This window comes from Euprymna scolopes, chromosome 31 (genome assembly GCF_053919585.1).
Source record: "Euprymna scolopes isolate OS-2025 chromosome 31, ASM5391958v1, whole genome shotgun sequence".
Classification (NCBI taxonomy): Eukaryota; Metazoa; Mollusca; class Cephalopoda; order Sepiida; family Sepiolidae; genus Euprymna; species Euprymna scolopes.
In genome coordinates, this window is record NC_136512.1 from 66,440,339 (window position 1) to 66,462,281 (window position 21,943).

At 30.5% G+C, this 21,943-nt stretch overlaps 1 protein-coding gene across 4 annotated transcripts in view; it reads left to right on the forward strand.

Moving 5' to 3' along the window:
• Positions 1–21,943, forward strand: part of LOC145255778 (clathrin heavy chain 1) — a 148,082-nt gene that overhangs the window by 110,061 nt on the left and 16,078 nt on the right. For all 4 annotated transcript variants that reach the window (XM_080114442.1, XM_080114446.1, XM_080114441.1 and 1 more), the window contains 10 exons: positions 1,082–1,224; positions 2,933–3,055; positions 6,861–6,972; positions 7,598–7,720; positions 8,973–9,118; positions 11,668–11,851; positions 11,959–12,151; positions 16,695–16,852; positions 17,756–17,920; positions 21,411–21,567. In XM_080114442.1, coding sequence (XP_079970568.1) covers positions 1,082–1,224; positions 2,933–3,055; positions 6,861–6,972; positions 7,598–7,720; positions 8,973–9,118; positions 11,668–11,851; positions 11,959–12,151; positions 16,695–16,852; positions 17,756–17,920; positions 21,411–21,567 — 1,504 coding nt within the window. The remainder of the gene's footprint in view (positions 1–1,081; positions 1,225–2,932; positions 3,056–6,860; positions 6,973–7,597; positions 7,721–8,972; positions 9,119–11,667; positions 11,852–11,958; positions 12,152–16,694; positions 16,853–17,755; positions 17,921–21,410; positions 21,568–21,943) is intronic.

Here is a 21,943-nt window from a genome sequence, read left to right on the forward strand (position 1 = left end):
TATAATCTGTGCACAAGTTAAATTTATGATTTCGATCTCTGCATTTTTGATCTCCATCTCCCACTTAGGGTTAGTATTTTAGTTATTATATTTTTACATATATAAATAATACTTTTGTTGAATTATAAATTTCCTTATATAAGTTTAAATGTAAACTAAAGAATGTGTTGATAGATAACCGCAATCAACATTTATGGATAAAGCAGATTGTAACATGAAACCAGTACCACAAATTTTTCTGATTTCATAGGAGCGCTGAATAGTGTTGTTCAACATGTATTTCTTGGATTGGTTTGGCACTTGATATTATATCAGATAATTCTAATAGATTTATTACTTAAAATTCTTTCTTAGCATTTACATCTTTCTTAGCATTTACAACAAAACTAATTCACAAAAATGAAACACCTAAAAATTAAAATATCTTTCTGGATATCTGGCCATGTCAGTATTGGCGATAATGGCAGTTGCAAAAGAATGAATTCAACTAAAGCTATATACAAAATACCATACATTGATTGAAAACAGACTAAATGAATGCATTTTTTTTAATATGGCAAAAGACTGGAGCCTTTATTAAAACAAACTATATTAAATAAAACGTTTCATGGTAAAATGGGAGCTAGAACTAAAGATATCAAGAACTGATAAGTGTCCAGATTGCGCATCAGTCACATGACTCTCGCAATCAGGAACAGCAGCCTAAATGCTTGATTTGCCAGTCAAACTACATAATCAAACACCGCCAAATAAGATGTGACTTTGCCCTCACTAGACAATATTACTATCACAGCATTAAAAGTATGAAGGAGTGGGTTGAGAACATAAAAATTATCGATATTGTATAACTTTTCTTAAAGTAATGCATTTATGCCAAACCAACTACAAAAAAACACTCAAAACTCATGATTGTATCTATATATCAAACAAAAACTTGGATTTTAAGCAGTAGACTTAATGCAGACGTTTAACCCTCTTGATATAACCATGAACATGTTGTTAAAGCAAATTGATCTATAATTTTATAAATTATTTCTGTTTTTAAGGAAATATTTAAAAACCTATTTTTTTTGTGCAAAAGGTAAACCCTGGCCGACTGCCTGTAGTTGTTGGAGGTCTTTTGGATGTGGACTGTTCTGAAGATGTTATCAAACAGCTTATCATGGTTGTAAAGGGCCAATTTTCTACAGATGAGCTTGTTGAAGAGGTTGAGAAGAGAAACAGGTGAATAATTTTATTAACAAACATGAGTAATTTTGGGTGAAAATGTTTTGTGGATTTTTATGCTGCTTAATGTTTACAGTGACAACACAAAAGAAAAACCTTTGCCAGAGAAATAAACCATTTATAAAATTACTTCCCTGTTGACTGTGGTAGGTTCTTGGTCCTGTGCACTTCTAGATCCACCTAGGCTTTGCTTTCTTTGAGTAGGAGTTAGTAAGTTGCTAATTGCCTGAGGTGCCCACATTGGGGAATGTCAATGAGACTGCTCTAGCATTTTTTTTTTTTTTTTTTTTAAGGCCAAAGCACTCCTCCTCTTGGGGCACTGGGTCTTGTCTCACTTTCTGACCCTTGTATTACATTTTTTCGCCATGGAAGAGAGATAAATACTAACAATAGAAAAATGACCTTTTAAAAACCTTGTTTTATTTAAATGCTTTGCTCTAAGGTGCTTAATGTTAATCTAAAAATATATAACCAAACTGATATGAATCTCTAAAGTTACAACTCTTACATTTCTCAACATTGCACCTCGTTTTATGTGTCCCCCTTCCCCAAGAAGCAATCGTTGAATATTTCTTTGGCTGTAGTTTTTAATTATTCTAACGCAATATTTGTTTGCGCACAGGTATATTATACACATTAATGACTGAAATTCCAGAGTATACATGGTAACATCAGCAGTAGTTTCAATTTAAAATTTTCAGAAATGTGTTACTTTTTCTTATAAACACTAAATTGTTATTATAAAAATTATAATCTTAACTAGTGTGACTCTGGAAATTACAGGATTTTTTTGTGTCTTGGTCTTTTTATTGGTTAAGTAAATATCTTTGCTTGCCATACATGTAACTATAATTTATAAAATAAATTAAAACATCTTTCTTAATATCTAAAAATAAAAATTATCTTATTTAACACCTTGAAATATTGGCTTTTAAATAAAACTAAATAACTTTGGCAACACAAGTATTAAATTCCTTTTTGTGTAGGTTGATTAGATAGGAATAAGAAATACTTGAACAAGACGAGTATTATATGAATTAATAGATTATTCAGGATTTAGAGCTTTTTTTTTTTTTTTTTTTTTTTTTTTTCAATCTGAAATGCACTTTTGGTTACCTTTAAGATTCCTGTTTCAACTTTGTTTGCGGTTGCTCCTCCCCATGTTAAGAATGGTTTTTCTCTATTTAGAAAAGCATTTAACATGCAGATATAGTGGTGGCTTCGTTTATCTGTTATGTACTTTCACCTAACTATTTAATAAACAAGATACCGTATAAAATAAATTAAAAACAAAGGAGCAACCAAAAGTGGAAACGGTAATAAAAATAACTGCATTTTCTTGAAGTTCGGATCAAAGTGCAGTATCTATTTTGGCAGGATAGAAGTTTTTCTAGAGAGAAGCAGATATAGTGAACATACTTCTAACTCTTCTATTTTCTCTATGCTTCCTTAGGGTTTGATATACCATCAAAGAAACGGTCATTGCAAATCTTTGATTTTTAAGTGTCCTTTTGAAAGGAATCTGCATTTAAATTTGCTTTGGTTTAATTTTTTTTTTTTTAATCTCTAAACTTATTGTATGATGCTGCACAATTGTTTGATTCTAGAATTCTATTGATTAAAACGTGTTCAAATTTAAAAAAAAAAAAAATTATTTTTCCATTTTTGTCTAATTTCTTTACACTTTTGTTTTTTCTGTTTTTAGGTTAAAGCTTCTCTTGCCGTGGCTGGAGATGCGTGTCCATGAGGGCGTGACTGAATCGGCCACACATAATGCCTTAGCCAAAATTTACATTGACAGTAATAACAACCCAGAAAGATATTTGCGGTAAATATGAGTCTAAAAGATTGTAAAATGTCTTTACAATATTTCCTGGTTTCTAACGTTCATCCTTATTGTGGTTGTTAGCGAGTCTAAAAAAACAGTGTAAATCACATTCCTTCTCAGAAATATTGTTATATACTGTTTTCAAAGCTTCAATAAATGTATTGCCAAAATAGATTAGGGTAATCTATAGGCCAAATCGATTCACCCTTGAAGTAATAAAGTAAGACTTCTGCATAAGAAATTGTTCACAAGAATTTATTATATATATATATGTATGAATAAAAAATCAATACGAAAAATATATAAATGTTTATATCTTTTCTGTATTTATTTTCTATTTGTTGACCTATAGGAATATAAAATGTCTTTTGAAAAAAAAAATCAAGAATGTTTCCCTCAAAAGCACATAATTTTTGACCGAGTCTTCAATCTTCCTCAGTGTGAATGATAGAAAACATGAGTGAGCAGGCAGAGTAAACAGCGGGGAGAGGGGCACGGGTATAGCCATATTTGAATATGACCCTTCCAGCATTTTCGACTTGGAATGGTCAGCAACTTGTGTGGCCTCCATTCAAAACTAAGTCTTTCATAAAAATTTGAATTGGACACCCACGCATCCACGAACATACTCGTAAATGTGAACATACATGTATATACACTCGCACACTACCACATATGCTTCTTCACATACTCATACATGCACAGCATACGCGCACCCACTTTTATGGACGTGTTCACATTCACAGCTGGAGATTGATGAGCAGATTTAGATGATAAGCTAAGTGGGTGTGAAGTAGAATCTCTTTTCCAAGAGTTTGGACTTATTGTGGGTCTAGGTTGTCTGGATTGTCTGCACGTACGCACCCACCTACATACACTCCCACACACACGTTTATTTTTTAAAATGCTACTGTAGATTTCGTTAATTGATATATACAAACATATAATGTTGAAAAAAATAAATAAAATGAAGTGAAATAACTAAATAAACGGAGAATATTCTTTTGATCATCATTTACTTAATTTTTTCTATTCTTGTTGAAATATTTAAATTTATTAAAGTATTTGGATTGTTCTTTTTCTTTCTTCTCCACTCCCATGTATACTCCTATATGCACATATATACTCATACCTACATAAATACATACATGCAGTAAGTGCTAGGTATAGGGTGAAAGCATTGTTTTTAAATTAGAAGCCATCACAAAACTGGAAGCTCGATATGCCGGTTAGAGAAATCAGAGGTTAATAACGTTTAATGTTGGAAATGAAACTGAAAGATGCATTGCAATGCTTAAACGAGGAGTTGAATAATAGTAAAAACAACAATAGCAATAATATTAGTAATAATATATATATATATATATATATATATATATATTAGTGATAATAAGTCATAATAATGGTAAACCTAATTCTGTATGTCTTCATAGAAGGGTACTATAATATATAGAGTTTGTGAGAGGGGAATGGAGGGTGCACCCGTGTCTACACCTGTGCATTTGTGTGCGCACGTATGCGTGCTTAGAAAATGGACTTAAATATATGTCGGAAATTAAAATGTGTGGAATCTGAAAAAATAAAATGTGGTAAAAGGCCTTACGTAAACAAAAACTAACTACTAGTGGGGGATGCTAAGCTGTTTTTCCACCGTGCATACTCACTCTGCTCTGGGGAAATGTCTTTGGTGGGTTTCTATTTTTTATGAAAAGAGTACTCATTTAGCAGTCCCAAATCTTTATTTAGACCGAAGATGTGGGTGTTAAGTCTCAGAATGAGTTTCTTTTCATGTTGTCTTCTTTGTCTCTGTGTCCGAAAGTTGGAGGCTGTAAGTACGCATTGCATATTGTCTATGCTGTAGTCTGGAAGGGTGTAGTGCATTGCTATTGTGTGCTGTGTGGATTTGTCCCTAATTGTTTGTTTGTGGTTGTTGAAACGTAAGCGGAACTCTTGGCCTGTTTTCCCCACGTAATTACCCTTTGTGTATCTAGTGCAATATATTATGTAAACTACATTGGGACTATCGCAAGTGAGCGGAGGGAGTTTAAATTGAGTATTTGTGCCTGGGGGTGTAAATGTGTCGCTAGTATTAATGTTTGCATAATTTGTTTCCTAGTGGTGCAGAAGTGTTGTGTATTTTTGTGGATGTTAGAAGTGACCTTAGATTTTGGGGGCTGTCTTCTTGCACTGAGTGGATGCGTGTTGTATATGGTGTTGAGGGTGGGGTCATGCTGCAGCTGTCTGAATACTTGTTTAAGGGGTTTGGGGAGTTTGTCTGTTATTGTTGTAATCAAATACCATTGGTATTTTTGGGGATGATGTGTTACATTTATATGTGAGTAAATTTATCCTGCTTCTATGTTCTGCTTTCCTAATTGATTCTTTAATTATTCTAAGGAGGTAATTCCTATGAAGGAAGTAGTTGGCCAGAATTCCTACTTGTTTTTTCGTACTCGGTTGGGTCTGGGCAGATTCGTTTGACACGTAGGCACTGGCTGTATATAATAGATTTTTTGAAGTTGATAGGGTGGCAACTATTAAAATTAAGGTAACCGTGGCCATCGGTGGATGTAGAGTGATGTGATTGTGATGTTTACTAAAACGTCTAAAAATGAGATGTGTGTGGTGGAGTGTTCTCTCGTGAATTTTATGCTGCTGTGACAGAAGTCCATCAGCCTCTTCGCCATGTGGCCAAATGAGAAAGATGTCATCTATGTACCTATAATAGTGTAGTGGTTTTAAGTGGTAAGTGTGAATGTATTTCTGTTCAAATATGTGCATGTATATGTTGGCATAGCTGGGAGCCATTTCTACTTCACACCCACTTAGCTTATCTTGCTCATCAATCTCCAGCTGTATATGTGAACACATCCATAAAAGTGGGTGTGTGTATGCTGTGTATGTATGAGTACGTAAAGAAGCATATGTGGTAGTGCGCCAGTGTATATACATGTATGTTCACATTTACGAGTATGTTCGTGGGATGCGTGGGTGTCCAATTCAAATTTTTATGAAAGACTTAGTTTTGAATGGAGGCCACACAAGTTGCTGACTATTCCAAGTCGAAAATGCTGGAAGGGTCATATTCAAATAGATCTTTACCTTAATGGCTATACCCATGCCCCTCCTCCCGCTGCTTACTCTGCCCGCTCATGTTTTCTATCATTCACACTGAGGAAGATTGAAGGATCGGTCGAAATTTATGTGCTTTTGAGGGAAACATTGTTTTTTTCAAAAGACTTTTTGTATTCCTACACGTCAAAATACAGGAAATAAATACAGAAAAGATATAAACATTTATATATTTTTCGTATTGATTTTTTATTCATACATATTTAAATATATTAAAAAGGAATACACGTGGATACAACATGCAATTCGGACCATATATATATATCTATACAACAAAATTTTTTGTTTATCCAGAAGTTAATAAGGATAATTTTTTTTAACCTTAATTTCTTGAGCTTTTCCTGTTTTAATTGGTAAATTGAAAAATGTCATTTTATTTTGGATAGATATTAATGGTAAAAACTTCACCTCTTCCTCTAAGTATCACTAACAAGGAAAAAATGAAATATTGATCAGGACTAATTAAAATCAATGTAATCAATTTGTAATAAAAGCATTTTTTAAACCCTGATCAATAATTGGCCTAAATCGGTTAACTATTTCTTTATTTACCTTTTAGTATTAAAAGCTATTACCATCAGTGAAATAGAAAATTTGACTTTATAAGATTAGCAATAACTAACAAATAGTTTTAACATATTTGACAAGAAAAATCTTATTTTTTTATTTTTAGTGAAAACCAATATTACGATAGCCGCATTGTTGGAAAGTACTGTGAGAAGAGAGATCCCCATTTGGCGTGCGTTGCCTACGAACGAGGATTATGTGATCAAGAACTTATCAATGTAAGCATTGCGGTAAACCATTTCAAACTTTGTGTGTATGAGATATATATATTTTTTCTTCAGTAAAAGTAAATTTCCTACTATAACTTGTATCTAACTTAAAGTAAGTTTGTATAAATGAATATGAATGAATATTACAACTTTTGGGCTGGTTTGATTTTGATGGCATTGGTTTCTGATTCTTTTTAGAATAGAGCACTTACAGGAAGAATCATGTTAATCTTGCCAATATCCAAATATGAAAATGGTCCTATGGAACAGACTTGATTTGAACTTGGCATAATCAGGTTACCAGTCTATTTCACTTTGCCATCCCCAATGTTTATTTTTTTAAATTTAAACTTTATATTTGTCTTAATGTATACAACAGCTTTCCATTTTTAACATATTTACATTTTTACAATTATTAAACAAAAATTTAGAAATATGATCATAATGAAACTTATTGGTTAAAAGATGGCCTGCACTTGATTTTTCGTCTATTACAAATGCTTGTTGACAAAACGCTATAGTTTGCACAAGTAGTTTCCTAATCAAAGTATTTTGCCTATATATTTTTGTTCTTGATAAATGAAATTGTGTTTTTAATGATGACAAAAATCTGAATCTTATTTTATTTCATCAGGTTTGCAATGAAAACAGTCTGTTTAAGAGCGAGTCTCGCTATTTGGTACGAAGAAGAGATCCTGATTTGTGGGCTGTTGTACTTAAGGAAGAAAATGAATATAGAAGACAACTTATAGACCAGGTAAATGAAAAATTTAATTCCTTAATCTCTTAAATAACATATAAAACTAATTAGTTTCTTGGATAGTTTTTAGTGAAAAAAATGTCTATATTAAGAAAATTGATCATTTATGTGTTTCCTACCTTATCGATTTATTGAAATCAAAATTGCAATAGCATAAATTACTAAATGAACTATATAAAATAATTTAATTACAAAAGTAAATTAACCAGAATGCATTTTTTTCATGAACAATTATGCCATAATTTTCTTTTTTTTTTTCTTTTTTTCTTTTTTTTTTTTTTTTTTTAAAGTCATAAGCTGCGCTTTATAATTTAAAAAAAATCATGAACGTTTTTGGAATCTATTTACATCCAATTTTATAAATAGCAAAGCAACTTATAGTTTTATACAATTTGGTTCAATTAATGATTTGATAATCAAAAAATACTGTGATAATTACATTTAGTTTTCGAACTATCTGATGTTTTAAAAAAAATTGCAAATAAAAGTAAATGGCAAATTCTTTCAGTGTTGATTAAATTCTAAGGCTTTCTATTTTCATTGTTCAGTATACAAGGATCGCTCCAAAAGTAAAGCTTTTTTTTTTTTTTTTTTTTTTATTCAAAGAAAAACAGGAGTGGTACCATTAAAACAAGCAATCTTTTGTGCTCCAGAATTTATTTTTCTACATAGTCACCACCATTCTTAATGCAGTTTTGTCAGCCTCTTTTGATCCCTTGGTCATAAAAGTCAGGAGTATGCTTTGTCACTCACATCTGTTGCCATTCTGAAATTGATAAACCCATTTCCTAACTCTGCTGACATCAACTGCATCAGCTTCATAAACTTTCAACAGATGCCAATAAATGTTGATCAGTTCAATTTTTTTTTGCATGGAAGAATTCAATGATGCATATCTACTTCTGATGTCTGTCCATGGCAGAGGTTACTTTCTTAGAATCTGTCAATATCTGCAACAGAGAGATGAAGCTTTCAGGTCATGAATGCGTAAGTTATTATAACGATGCAATTTGCAATCCCCTCTGATTCATTTGGACGGAAAAAAAAAAAAAATAGGAGGCATTACTTTTGGAATGCGCTTCTGAAAGTACTAAGTAATGATAGCATTTTTAAATCCAAATCTATATTTTATTATTTTAATAAAAAATTTTAATTTGTAGTTTTTATTTCCAAAGTGGTTTTAATTCATAAATTATCAAAATTTGAATGTTTAGCTTTTTTTTTCATCTAATTTTCTCCATACTCCTAGGTGGTCCAGACTGCTCTCTCTGAAACTCAAGACCCTGAAGACATATCAGTAACAGTTAAGGCATTTATGACCGCTGACCTCCCCAACGAGTTGATAGAGCTGCTGGAGAAGATTGTTCTCGAAAACTCTGTTTTCAGTGATCACAGGTAAATTGGATTTTTTGAGAAATTCTATCTGAAAGACAATTTGAAACATTTCACTCTTCGTTTTTTCTTTTTTTAATTTTATTTTTATTGTATTTTTTCTGCCTTTTTTATAGCAATAGTTTTTCTAGATAATACAAAAGTAAATGTTATTGACAAATAGAATCTATATACTAGCAAAACTTTAGATTTTATTATTTACTAGCAGCTCAGCTTTGCTCGGGCCCTATGTACTGTTCATAAATTTATGTGCACACATATATATATATATATTAAAAAGTTTGACTCCGTTCCAGGTAGCCTACATCTAAAATTTCAAGTATTTAGACCCAAAATTGGCAGAGGAGTTTGGTGGTCTGCAATGGTCAACTCTTTCAACTTTGACCTCTTGGCAGCCAAATTTTTACCCAAAAACTGATTAAAAAAACTTGCTGTATGTTTGAATACCCTTTATGTAAAATTTCAAATGTTTACCCAAAATTTGCTGAATAGTTTGCTAGAGACCGCAAGGGTCACATTTTTTTTAACTTTGTCCCCTTGGCAGCCAAATTTTCACCCGAAAACCAATTAAAAAGCTTGCCCTATGTCTGAATACACTTTATGTAAAATTTCAAGTGTTCTACATCTACTAGCCCAAGAACTTTTGTTCATTTTTTTTTTTTCAACATAGTAATGCTAACAAAGTCTATTGTGCAGATTTAATCTTTCTCTGAGGTCATCAGATCTAAGCTTGTCTTTAAGACATTACGCATCCATCATGTGATTCTCATATCAATTTCTTTCCATGCAATGCATGTTCTAGTATTTCATAAAATTTTATTTGTTCACAAAAAAAAAAGCAAACTTTCACCTTGAAAGCATAATAAATCTGTTAAATAGAAAGAGACAAATTTATGGAGAAAACAATACAATTACTCTCTTAAAGGGTTTGCACAGCTTCAAAAAGGCCTTGAATTTTGAGCTTTGTCTTGAAAAAGCTTTATTTCTATTACCTTGAAAATATGGAAAATGTCTTGGAAAAAGTTTGAAAATCGTATTTATTTTGGTAAAAAAATTGTCGGAATATTAAAAATAAAATAAATACATTCTTCTGAAATTGTATTATTTCCGGTATCATTGATATAAAAGTTACACCCCTTTATCACAAAACTCCCCAATAATGAATGCAGTGCAGACCAATCCACCATGGAGAAAAACTATTTAATCACGCTTGGTGGGCCCAGTAGGTTAGGGAATGTAAATATAAACTGAAAATAATACAAAACCCTGAATAACAGAATGTAGTGCTGAGCTTAAGCTGTTTATAGTTTGTCAGTTTTGTTACGTGTTACTGTGTGACCTTTAAAACTTTCATGAAATCTATAATATAAACCTCACCTATCTGTTTAAATGTATGCATGTCTGCTTAAAACTTTTGACAGAAGTGTCAGAACGTGATAAAACCAGTATCATTTTAAACCTCAAACTTTTGGACGACAAATATCGAAAAATTGGCCAAAAACATTAATTCCTTCACCTTCAACGGGACAATTTTCTACAAGGAGAGGTCGCTTTTTTCGCAGATATTTTCGAAAATTGTCCATTCTTTTCGATTGACTAGCCTTAATTTTGACGTTCGTCACAGCTAACGCGTCACTTTTTTTACATGTTCTTTTCCTCCTTCGTGGTATGGATTCGAGCCTGCCTGCCTACTAACATTTATTTTTTTGCTCAATACACACCTCCAAACACCTGGGCAATGCCGGGTACCCAGACTAGTAAAGAGAAAAATGAAAATGACTTTTTCTATTGTCGATCAATTTTTTTAAATTTTTTTTATATCATTGTTTATATATCAAATTTTTATATTAAGAGTATTTCTTATTATATTATGGATATTATATTTATTATATCATTGTTTATATATGAAATTTTATCTAGGGGAGGAGTTGAAAATGGACATTGAAAATCTGCATGAACCCTATCTTATGTTGTCACCTTTAATTTTTGCAGTACTTATCGAGAAATCCTACAGTGCTTTTCAGAATTCTCTCTATATTAAAAAACAAAAAAGAAAAATCTGTATAATGTATGTACTCATAAGAGAAAGAAAATATTGTATTCCAAAAATCTCAAATAGATTGAGTATCATTTTTATAAATAAAATTTTTAAACGATTAATGGAAATTTGTAAGCATTACAACAAGTCTCGCAAGTTTAAATTATGTTGAGTTATTTCCCTTGTTTCCTGAGACTGTTTTCAAAATGGTGTTGCAAGACGGTCGCTCATCAGTTACTCATAAAATTTTATTTTTTAATTTAAAATAAAAATACTTGATCGATTTAATTTTCTTTCCATCATGGATTTATACATCATATAGATTTTTTTTTTTTTTTTATGGGGAATACTGGACAAACCATAATGCTATTTTAAATTATTAAACTATCATTAACGAAAATAAGAATTTTGATATAATACAAGAAATCTGTGAAAACAAATGTAGATCGTGCAGACATTTGTGAAATAAAGAAAATCTAAACCAAATTAATTGAAGTTTGCTTTTCATTTCCAGAAATCTACAGAACCTGTTGATCCTGACTGCTATTAAAGCTGATCGGAGCCGCGTGATGGAGTATATAAACCGTCTTGATAATTATGATGCTCCTGATATTGCTAACATTGCAATCACAAACGAATTGTTTGAAGAAGCTTTTGCAATCTTCAGAAAGTTCGAAGTAAACACCTCAGCTATACAGGTAAATTAGCTTTTTTGTTTTGTTTTTTAATGTTTTCCTTTTTTTTTTTTTTTTTTTTTTTCCCCCATTAAAGAATTATCTGAGAAATTCCATTTATCTATATTCAGGTGTTGATTGATCATGTTGCAAACTTAGACAGAGCTTATGAATTTGCTGAGCGTTGTAATGACCCAGCTGTATGGACCCAGTTGGGGAGAGCGCAGCTCTCATCTGGTATGGTCAAAGAAGCCATCGATTCTTTTATTAAAGCCGATGATCCATCGCAGTATATGGAAGTTGTTAATGTCGCAAGCAGCAACAGTAAGTTTTTAATATTTATTGTACGGATGATATTGATCTTATTGAAAATATTGGGGGGGGGGGGGGGTTCCGGAGAGTATTTTCACTTTTAAGTTTTTTTTTTTTTTAATCTGACATAAGACAGATAAATCTCACTGAATTTTCTCATCCAAAGATGGTTATACACTACAACATTCCATATTTACATTAAAAAGAAAGTCAAAAAATTGTAATTTAAAAAAAAAATAGCAAATATTTGAGTAAAAAGAATATATGACTATTTTTAACATGCCAAAAATGAATAGAAAGTTCTGTATGGCTGAAAAATCTTCAATCAAACAAATAGGCTGCCTTATAAAACTAATAACACTGCATGAATATTCATCTACTTCATTGTTAAAATAGAAAATTGGAAGAAAAATCTTCAAATTTAAGGGTCACATTAAAAAAAAAATTGTCATTTTGACTTCTGCTTTGTTTAGTCAAGATAAAATATTGGTGGGGGGGGGTATTTATTGGATATGTTTGTAATAAAAAAATATTTGCAAAGTAAAGACTAATTATGTAAACTCTTGAATATATTTTTTATATAAAACCATTCTGAAAAAAATAAACATTTCAAAGTAAAGACTAAAAAATATTTCTTTAATTATAACATTTTATTAAAAACTAGCAGGACCCATTTCTTGGCATTGCCTGAGGAGTTATGAAAGATTGTTAAATGTAGAAAATATTAAATGATCATTTTGAATTGCTAAGTACCTGTGTCCAGAACAGATTAGGTAATGAAACTTTTGTCTCAATTGTTTTTTGGTTTGTTTTTTTTTGTCTCGCATGCCCCTATACCGAAAGTATAACAACTGTAATCATACTGATGTAAGTAATTGAGCAATTAAAATAATTACAACAAAAATCATGTTACCGTGCAATTTTTAGTTTTATATTAGTATTAGAAAATTTTGGCACTCTAGCAGAATATGACCCTGATCCTCGCAATTTTCGGCTAATTATGGTTTGGGCTCTACCAGAAGCCAAGCAAAGTAATAGATGTAGACGAATTTCCAAACAAACAAGCTGAAAAAAAAGTATATAAATACAATAACTAAAAATAAATCTGCTGTAAATTTACTGAATATAAATATATTTTTTCAAGAAAAGTTGCACTTTGTATTGTTTATTTTGCAATTTTTGGATTTTTTTACGACAATACCCAGCGTAGTATAAACACACCCAACCTTCTCATGTTAAGAAGGGCTTTTGGAATAAACACCCCCATCCTTGAAAGCCGATCTTAACATGAAGATGTTAGAGTTGTTTATTCCAAAAGACGTTTTTAACTTGTTGATGTCTGTGTTTATAGTATAGTGGGTACTGTCATAAAAAAATGCTCAATTTTTTAATACGCAAAAGTTTTTTCGTTTTCTTTCAATAAAAGATGAATATTTTTTTGGTACTTTGTTTTTTATTTTGCAAGAAAAGATGAATATTTGTTACTTACGCACTTGTTACCGTGCTTAAATAATATGGGTAGGGGAGAGTTTTGTAATTGTACTTTCACCTAATAAAAAAAGATATCCTAAAACTTGAAGTTAAGTTAAACAAACTATTTTCAAAAAATAGCGCGGTAACATAAGTACTAAAACACCTAATTTTTTTTAATTGTCCGTAAATTGTTAGGTGAAAGTACAGTAAAATAGAGCGGTGGTTACTGTCATACAAACAATACTCAATTTTTTAATAAGTGAAAGTTTTTTTCAAGAAAAGATGAATATTTTTTTGGTACTTTTTTTTTGTTTTGTTTTTTTTTCTCTTAATAGATGAATATTTTTTGGTAGTTATCAACTCATGTTACCATGCTAATAGCGTAATTATTTAGAAAGCTATTGTTAACATACATAAGTACATTTTTGTTTATTTATCCGTAAATTGTTAGGTGAAAGGACAGCACTTATTCAAGAAAAAAAAAATAGTACAGTAGGTAGTCATAAAAAACTACTCCATTTTTTAATAAGCAAAAGTTGTTTTTTACTGAAATGACATGGGCTGGGGAAGGTTTTGTATGTATACTGTACTTTCTAACATTAATTACAAAAGATAAAGATCTTGAAGGTATGGTAAAAATATTTTTAAAAAACAGCACTGTAACATAAGTACATAAACACCTAATTTTTTTTAATTGTCTGTAAATTAACTGAAAGTACAGTATTTATTCAAGAAAAAAAATTGTGCGGTGGTTACTGTCGTAAAAAAAAATACTTAATTTTTTTATCCCCACACCATACTCTCATATCTTAAAAAAAATTGGCCTTTATAAAAAAATTTAAAAAGAACAACGGTCCTGGATATGACCTAAAACTATATCCGATGGTGAGGCCCCACCTTGCGGGCCTTGGGGAGTGTGGAGCCACCCTTTAATTGCCATTGCTCCCAGGGCCACTCTGACCTGGAGTGGTAGTACCTGTTAGGGTTCCAACTATGGGTTAAATAGAAAAAAAATATACTCCATTAAAAATCGTTCCTCAAAATAACTAGATTCGGCATTAAATAATCTGAAAAAGGTTGGTATGCTGTAAAACAAAAACAACCAACAACCAATCAATTTTTTAATAAGCAAGTTTTTTTTTCTTTCAAGAAAAGATGAATATTTTTTTGGTACTTTTTTTTCTTTATCAAGATATTTGAACAAATAAGATTTTTTGTTTATATATATATAAAAAAAAAAAAAAAAAAAAAAATTGGCACTAAACGTTGAATGTAAGCATAAGATCATTTTATAAGAAAAGATTAATGATTTGTTATGGAAACCGTAGTTAGGTGGAAGTACAGGAATTTGTTATTTCTAGGAAATTTACAAAGTAATGTTCTCTCAGAAAATGTTATAAAATAAATGGACCCCACCTCCACCCTAAAAGAAATAGTTAAACATTTTTTGTAAATAAAAAAACAAAATGTCAATTTAACATTTCAACAATGTTCGGCTTATTCATGCCTTTTAGGCATTTGTTTTTCTGTAGTGTTCCTATCGACTGGCCTCCCCATAAGTAGCATAGCAGGAAGTACACATTGCACGTTTCCCCCCCCCCACACACACACAAAAAAAAGTAGACATATGACAGCACCATATTTGAATTCAATGTAATGTGTTTTCCCAGTGTTTATTACAACATTCCATTCTGAAATAACATGAAATTTTGGAATGCATAAAGTTCATCAATCGGATTACTGGAAAATGTTTGTGGCGGAGAGCAAGGGGCCGATCATTGTGTCTGTGTATTAATAGGTATGGCAAAAGCATAACGACTGATGATGTTCAAAGGAAATAAGAGTAGTCGTCATTCACTGTACACCCACCCCACCCCCTGGTGTACTAAAATAGAAATTCACAGTAGCAATTCAAGATATTTATGTGGATCCATGGAGAAATGATATGCAACTAATGCAGGCATTACATGGCGTGTGTGTTTGGAAAGCTACTCAGTAATTTTCTAAAGAGGAATTTCTGCACTCAGATTATATACGTAGATAAAACCATTCAGAAAAACAAAGAATTTTAAAGTGAAGACTATATTTTGACATAATCTTTTACAATTAAACTGGAATTACGTAAACATTAATCAGAAGGAATTGTTCCTTGGTATACACCGGCATGACTTCCACTAAACAGAAAATGGAAGTCAGAATATCATAAATGTATTGAATCCTATTTAAGTCAATTTTCCATTACACATTGATCTGAGTAAAAGAAGTTGGTCATTAAATAATTGCGTGGCATTATCCATTTTCTTGCTTTAAAAATCATTTATGGAATTATACATTTGATGAATACTATTGGCTGAATTAAAACTAATGTTCAATTTTTGAAACTGGATTATATGGTGCTTTATATTTATCTCTTGGCAATGTTGCGCAACAAGTTTCTTCTATTCGTTTTTGTTCGGGGAGGGGGGTCAGGTGTTTTCTGATAATACACAAGCTCACTTTCTAGTTCTTCTGGTTCAACGAGTATAGAAGTATGTGTAGTGGTAGCACCGTACAAGACTCATCAGGTATATCCTGAGAATGGCAAAATAAGTGGTCATGCCTAGGCCTCATATATACCTTAAATCCTTCATGTGTGACTCCAAGCATCATACTCTGCTTAATCATCTCAACTGATGGGCTAAACCTCATAAAAGTACCTGCTGCCTTGTAGGTTTTGTTTGCGGAACTGTAACCTCTAGCCCCACCACTTATAACTGTGGTTGGTGATAGGAAGGGCATTCAACTATAAAATAAAAGCATATTCCATATATATAAAATGATAGACAAAAAGACAAGTAACAAAAATGTAAATAAAATCTTGAAAAAAAAAAAAAAATTAAAATTATGCAAAATTTCACTCGGGTTTTGTCAATTTTTATTTAAAGTAATTTAAAACTTAAATGTAAATTTTGAAAATAACTTGATTCTCTCGACTTCTATTTCAGTTAAATGTTTTTCATTTATTCTTAATAAACTCCAATTTTATATGAAATTCTTGCTTTCAATAGAAAACTGTTTAATATACAAACATTTGTGCTTTCAGATAGCTGGGAAGACTTGGTGAAATTCCTGCAAATGGCCAGGAAGAAAGCTAGAGAAACGTTTATTGAAACTGAATTAATATATGCATATGCCAAAACTAATAGGTTAGCAGATTTGGAAGAATTTGTATCTGGTCCCAACCATGCAAATATAACACAGGTATGTATTTAAAAATTTTTCTTTTCTAATTTTGATATTTTTCATGGAAAAATGATTAATGTAGATTTTAACCACACTTTAATTTTATTTGAATTGAAACATTTGTAAAGAATGTATCACTTTTTTAAGATTTTAAAATATGAAAATAGTAATTTCAGATTAAACTTAATTTCAATTTTGACTTTGTATTACATAGACACTTTATCATTTCGCTTTTATAATCTTAATTTCATTGAAATATTAAAAATACCCCCTTTAAAAATTTAAATAATTTAATAAAGCAAGAAAATGTTTTTTTTAATTTTATTTTATACAGAGTGACCCCAAAAAAACGTGTCCCAACTCTAATTAGACCCCGTTTTTTAGTGTTTTGTCCAAATGAAATGAAACTTTGGTCATAATTAGTTTATTATATTCAAAACATCACATCAAAACACTAGGGTCTTTGGCCTTTTTTTCTCCATTCTACAGCATATGTTCTAGATGGCCTCCATTTAGCTTTTGTTTTTTTCGTTTTTTGGTCACCCTGTATTCCCAATTTAAAAATGTAGTCATTAAAATTTTAAATAGCAATATTTTCAGAACATGAAAGGAGCAAAAATAGTTGGACAAATTTACTAGAAATTAAATGAAAATTTTTTTTTTTTTTTAATTAAAGGAAAAACTTTGGTTTTGAATTATAGTTTTCAAATCCATGTGAAAGTAAGCTTGTCAAAATTTGTTATATTTTGTTGTTTGAAATTCCTTATGTTATTAAATTTTATTTCTTGTGAGGAAAATTTTAGAATCTCTTGCATGTAAAATCTTTATTAAAAAAAATTTTTTAAGTTGTTAATCTTGACTTTGAGGCAAATCAATTTTAATTTGTTTGATAATAATGGATTGTAATAATTGTTATTACAGGTTGCTGACCGTTGTTTTGACGATAAAATGTATGAAGCTGCCAAACTCTTGTATAACAATGTGTCTAATTATGCTCGTCTAGCCATTACCTTGGTACATTTAGGAGAATACCAAGGGGCTGTTGACAGTGCCCGGAAAGCGAATAGTACAAAAACTTGGAAAGAGGTGAGTTGTCTTTCATTTTATTTACCAACATTTCTACATTTATGAAATGTTGAAACCTTTTCACCTCTTTCACAATTGCAATCAATGTTATCATTTTCAAATTATATTAATACTAGGGTGCCTGGCGTTGCCTGGGTATTTGGAGGTGTATGTTGAGCAAAAAAAAAAAAAAGCAGTCAATTTTTTTAACTTTGACTCCTATTATGACTCCTTAAAATTTATTGTTTTGGGCTCAAATCAAGTTATTAAGTTAGATCCATGTCCAAGGAACCAATATCTAAAATTTCAAGTGTTTAGACCCAAAATTGTCTGAGTTTGGTAGAGTTCTCAAAGGTCAAATCGTTGAACTTTGACCCCTTAATCAACAAATTTCTGGCCGAAAACCAATCACATTGATTTTTCCAAATCTCAGTACCCTGTATATCAAATTTCAAGTCTGTAGACTTAAAATTGACAGTTATTGCATAGGGAAATGTATGCAGACAGACACACAGATACGTTATCTTTTATAGATATATAGATTAGTATATAATCCACCATTAACACAAGGAAATTTTGCCATGTTTGTTTAGTTGATGTATTTGTTAAAAATGTAAATTTTTTTGTTGCTGAATCGAAGTTACTTTTATTCATGTGTTATGCTATGTGTTTTCCGTTTTTACATGTTTGTGCGGATAATATTAAATAACTAATTTAATCTTTGGAGCTGGGAATAAACAAAACCATAAAGTGGAAAATAACTAACAGGATTTAAACTTGTGCCTCAGTCTCACTTTTAATCTTGTCCAGAATTTCCTCATGATTTAAAAAACAAGAAAAATTTGTATCATGTACATACTCGTGACGAAACAAAAATATCATATTCCAAAAATTATGTAAATTGATAAAGTAGTTTTATTTTTAAAAAGATTTTAAAAATAAAGTAACAAAAATAAAGTGAGATAACTCCATAATAATTCAACTTTGCAAGATTTATGTTATAATGCCTATGAATTTCCATTAATCTCTAAAAAATAATTTTCATTATAAAAATAAAATTACTTGATCAATTTATGTAATTTTTGGAATGTATTTTTATTTCATCATGGGTATGCACAGGTTTTTCTTTTCTCTCCTATATAATAGAAATTCCCCTCTGCACCAAAGTAACATGTTTACAACAATAGATGCAACATACAAATTCAATACATCTAGCATAATAGCCACTATCTCCTGTAGCTTTCAAACACCATTATATACACTATTTTATGATAATAAAATTCTACATTGCATCTGACAAACATCATAATCGCAACATCTTCAGAGGAAGGAGTTCCTATTTTTCTCTCTAAATATTAAGTCCTACCACCGCTACCAGTTGATACGGGAACAATTCTATATTTTACTACGCTATTGAGATTACACTGATCGTAATTGCTTAGTAGATACATAGACATACCATAATCTTTCAGTTTTCCGATACAGAATTAAGTTTCCCTTCACATGGTTTGCCCATTCTGATTGGTGAGCTCTGACTATTCTGATATTCTAGAATACTAATCCTCCCTCTACATTAACGAATGGTTACTAACATTGAAATATCACGTCACTATACACAACTTCTGTTGTTAATGTATGATGCTACTTTTCTGATGAAAAATAATTATATATATTTAATTTCATATTTATATTTATTTTACTTGCATCTATTTTGTTTTTTTTATTTGGACATTCATACGTACGTCTGTTGGTGAGCGTGTCTGGCTGTGCATGCATCTCCCTATTACTTTGTTTTATTCTTTAAAAGTTTTCTTTTAATTTTCTTTTTGCAGCGATTTATTATTTATAAAACACTATACTTTTATACAAATTTAAAATCTGCTAAAGTTTTTATTATGGGATTTGCAAATGCGAGCTCAAATACATGTCCATAATAAAATTAAACCCTCATGTTTACACCGCTTTCAATCTAAGGTATCTACAAGTATTGAGAACATAAACATATTTTTGCCTTTTTTTTTTTTTTGTTGTTTTTTTCCTTTTCCACTAAGCCACAGCAATGTGTGGCCGGGTACTGTTAATTTTTAATATAGAGGGAATTTTGAATATGAACTTTGTTTCTTTTAGTCAAAGTTTTGTGAACTAAATTGTTTATTTAATCATATTATCCTGGCAAACACAAGTATCAACACAAAAATCAGTATATTATGTTGTTGGAAATAAATTTCAATGTTTAATATTTGTAATAGCTTTACACGAAACATTTTTCTCTTAAGAAATGCTTAGGTTGCTGGTGGAGTTGATCTGATATTTTTAAACTCCAAATCTTGTGAAACAAGTTAATCACTGATGATCGACCTCTGAACATTTATGAAATTTATTTTATAATACATATAAAGCATCTCAACAAAAAGTTGCAAAGTCATGTCGATTTCGTTTAGTGTATTACAAGTTACATTTTAGAGAATATCATTTAATAAACTTAGTCATTTGTTCAACTTAATTACTAGTTTCATGATTATATGCAGCAAGATGTTCATAAGGTTTTTTAAACATGTGTAAAATGGTGTATTTATACATTTGGTGAAAGTTTTATATTATGTCTCTTTAGCGTTTCTTATTTTAATCATTTTAATAAAAAAGTATATAAATCCTGAAACCAGCTAATATATCTTATGTTTAGTAAAGGACTCTATTACCTATGTAGGGACTGTATATTTTTATGTGCTGTGTAATGTCTGAATTCATTATAATTCATTTTAGAGCTTCTACAATAAATGTCACTCTGTTCATTTTTGCAGCAAACAATATCTAATAATTGTATGTGAATACATAAAATTATATTAGATATATTATGTATAGATTTTCAGTATCTACTTCCACAGTGCTCAATATGTGAATAGAACTAGATAGTAAATTATGAAATATATATATGGCAATTAAGCTATACATTTCCTGCATTTCATCCTCAATTTTGCCTGCTGAATTATGAAAATCAAATGCAGAAAATTCTGTTTAGCTTAATTACCATATATATTTTCATAACTTTTATATATAAACTTACACTCTCACAAAATATATATGAAAATATGAAATTCTTCAATTTCATCAGATAAACCAAAGACATGTCCTTGTATATTCTTTGCCATTATTTCTGAATCCATTTAGGTTGTTGAAACATTCCACATTATTTATCCTGGGTAGATAATTTGTTCCAAAAATATATAATTCTGTTAAAAATTAGATGCAATTGAATGGTAGGTATTTTTGATCAGTAAATTTCCACATCATTTTTTAAATGAAATCTTGGCGGTTAATTCAATGTAAATTGGAGGAAACAACTCTGAATCATTTTAACATTGATATGTTTTTGCTTAATATTCAATTTATGTTTTTTGTTTCGCAGCGAAAATTTATTTTTGTAGCTGTCTTTTATCAAGACAGGATAATCGGAAGGTCTGAAAATTGGCCACAAATTTAACATTCTACTTTTCTATTTCTTGTTCTCTAGGTTTGCTTTGCTTGTGTGGATAACGAAGAATTCCGCCTGTCTCAAATGTGTGGTTTGCATATTGTTGTACATGCCGATGAATTAGAAGAACTTATAAATTATTATCAAGACAGAGGATACTTTGAAGAGCTTATTACACTTCTAGAAGCAGCATTAGGTTTGTATATCAGTTTTTAATATTTTTATTAAAAGGAGATTGAAATTCCATTTGCATTCAAAAAAAAAATTTTTCTACATATTACGAGTTAATCCAAATTAAGTACAACATACTCAATTGTTATAACCCGTTCTACAAATCAACCATATTCAGTACAAATAAATTGCTATTGTATGACTTGTCCACAAAGTTTGTCATGAATGGCGGACCATTTTTGTTTTTATCACTGTTAAATTATATAGGATCCAAATGAGAACCATTGCATTGCAAACACACCTGGATACGACTGATTTGGGCTGTGATAGCTCTTTTCAGTTTAGGAGTATTCTGAGGATTGTTTTTGATATAATTTCCACAGATAAAAAATGAGAGGGTG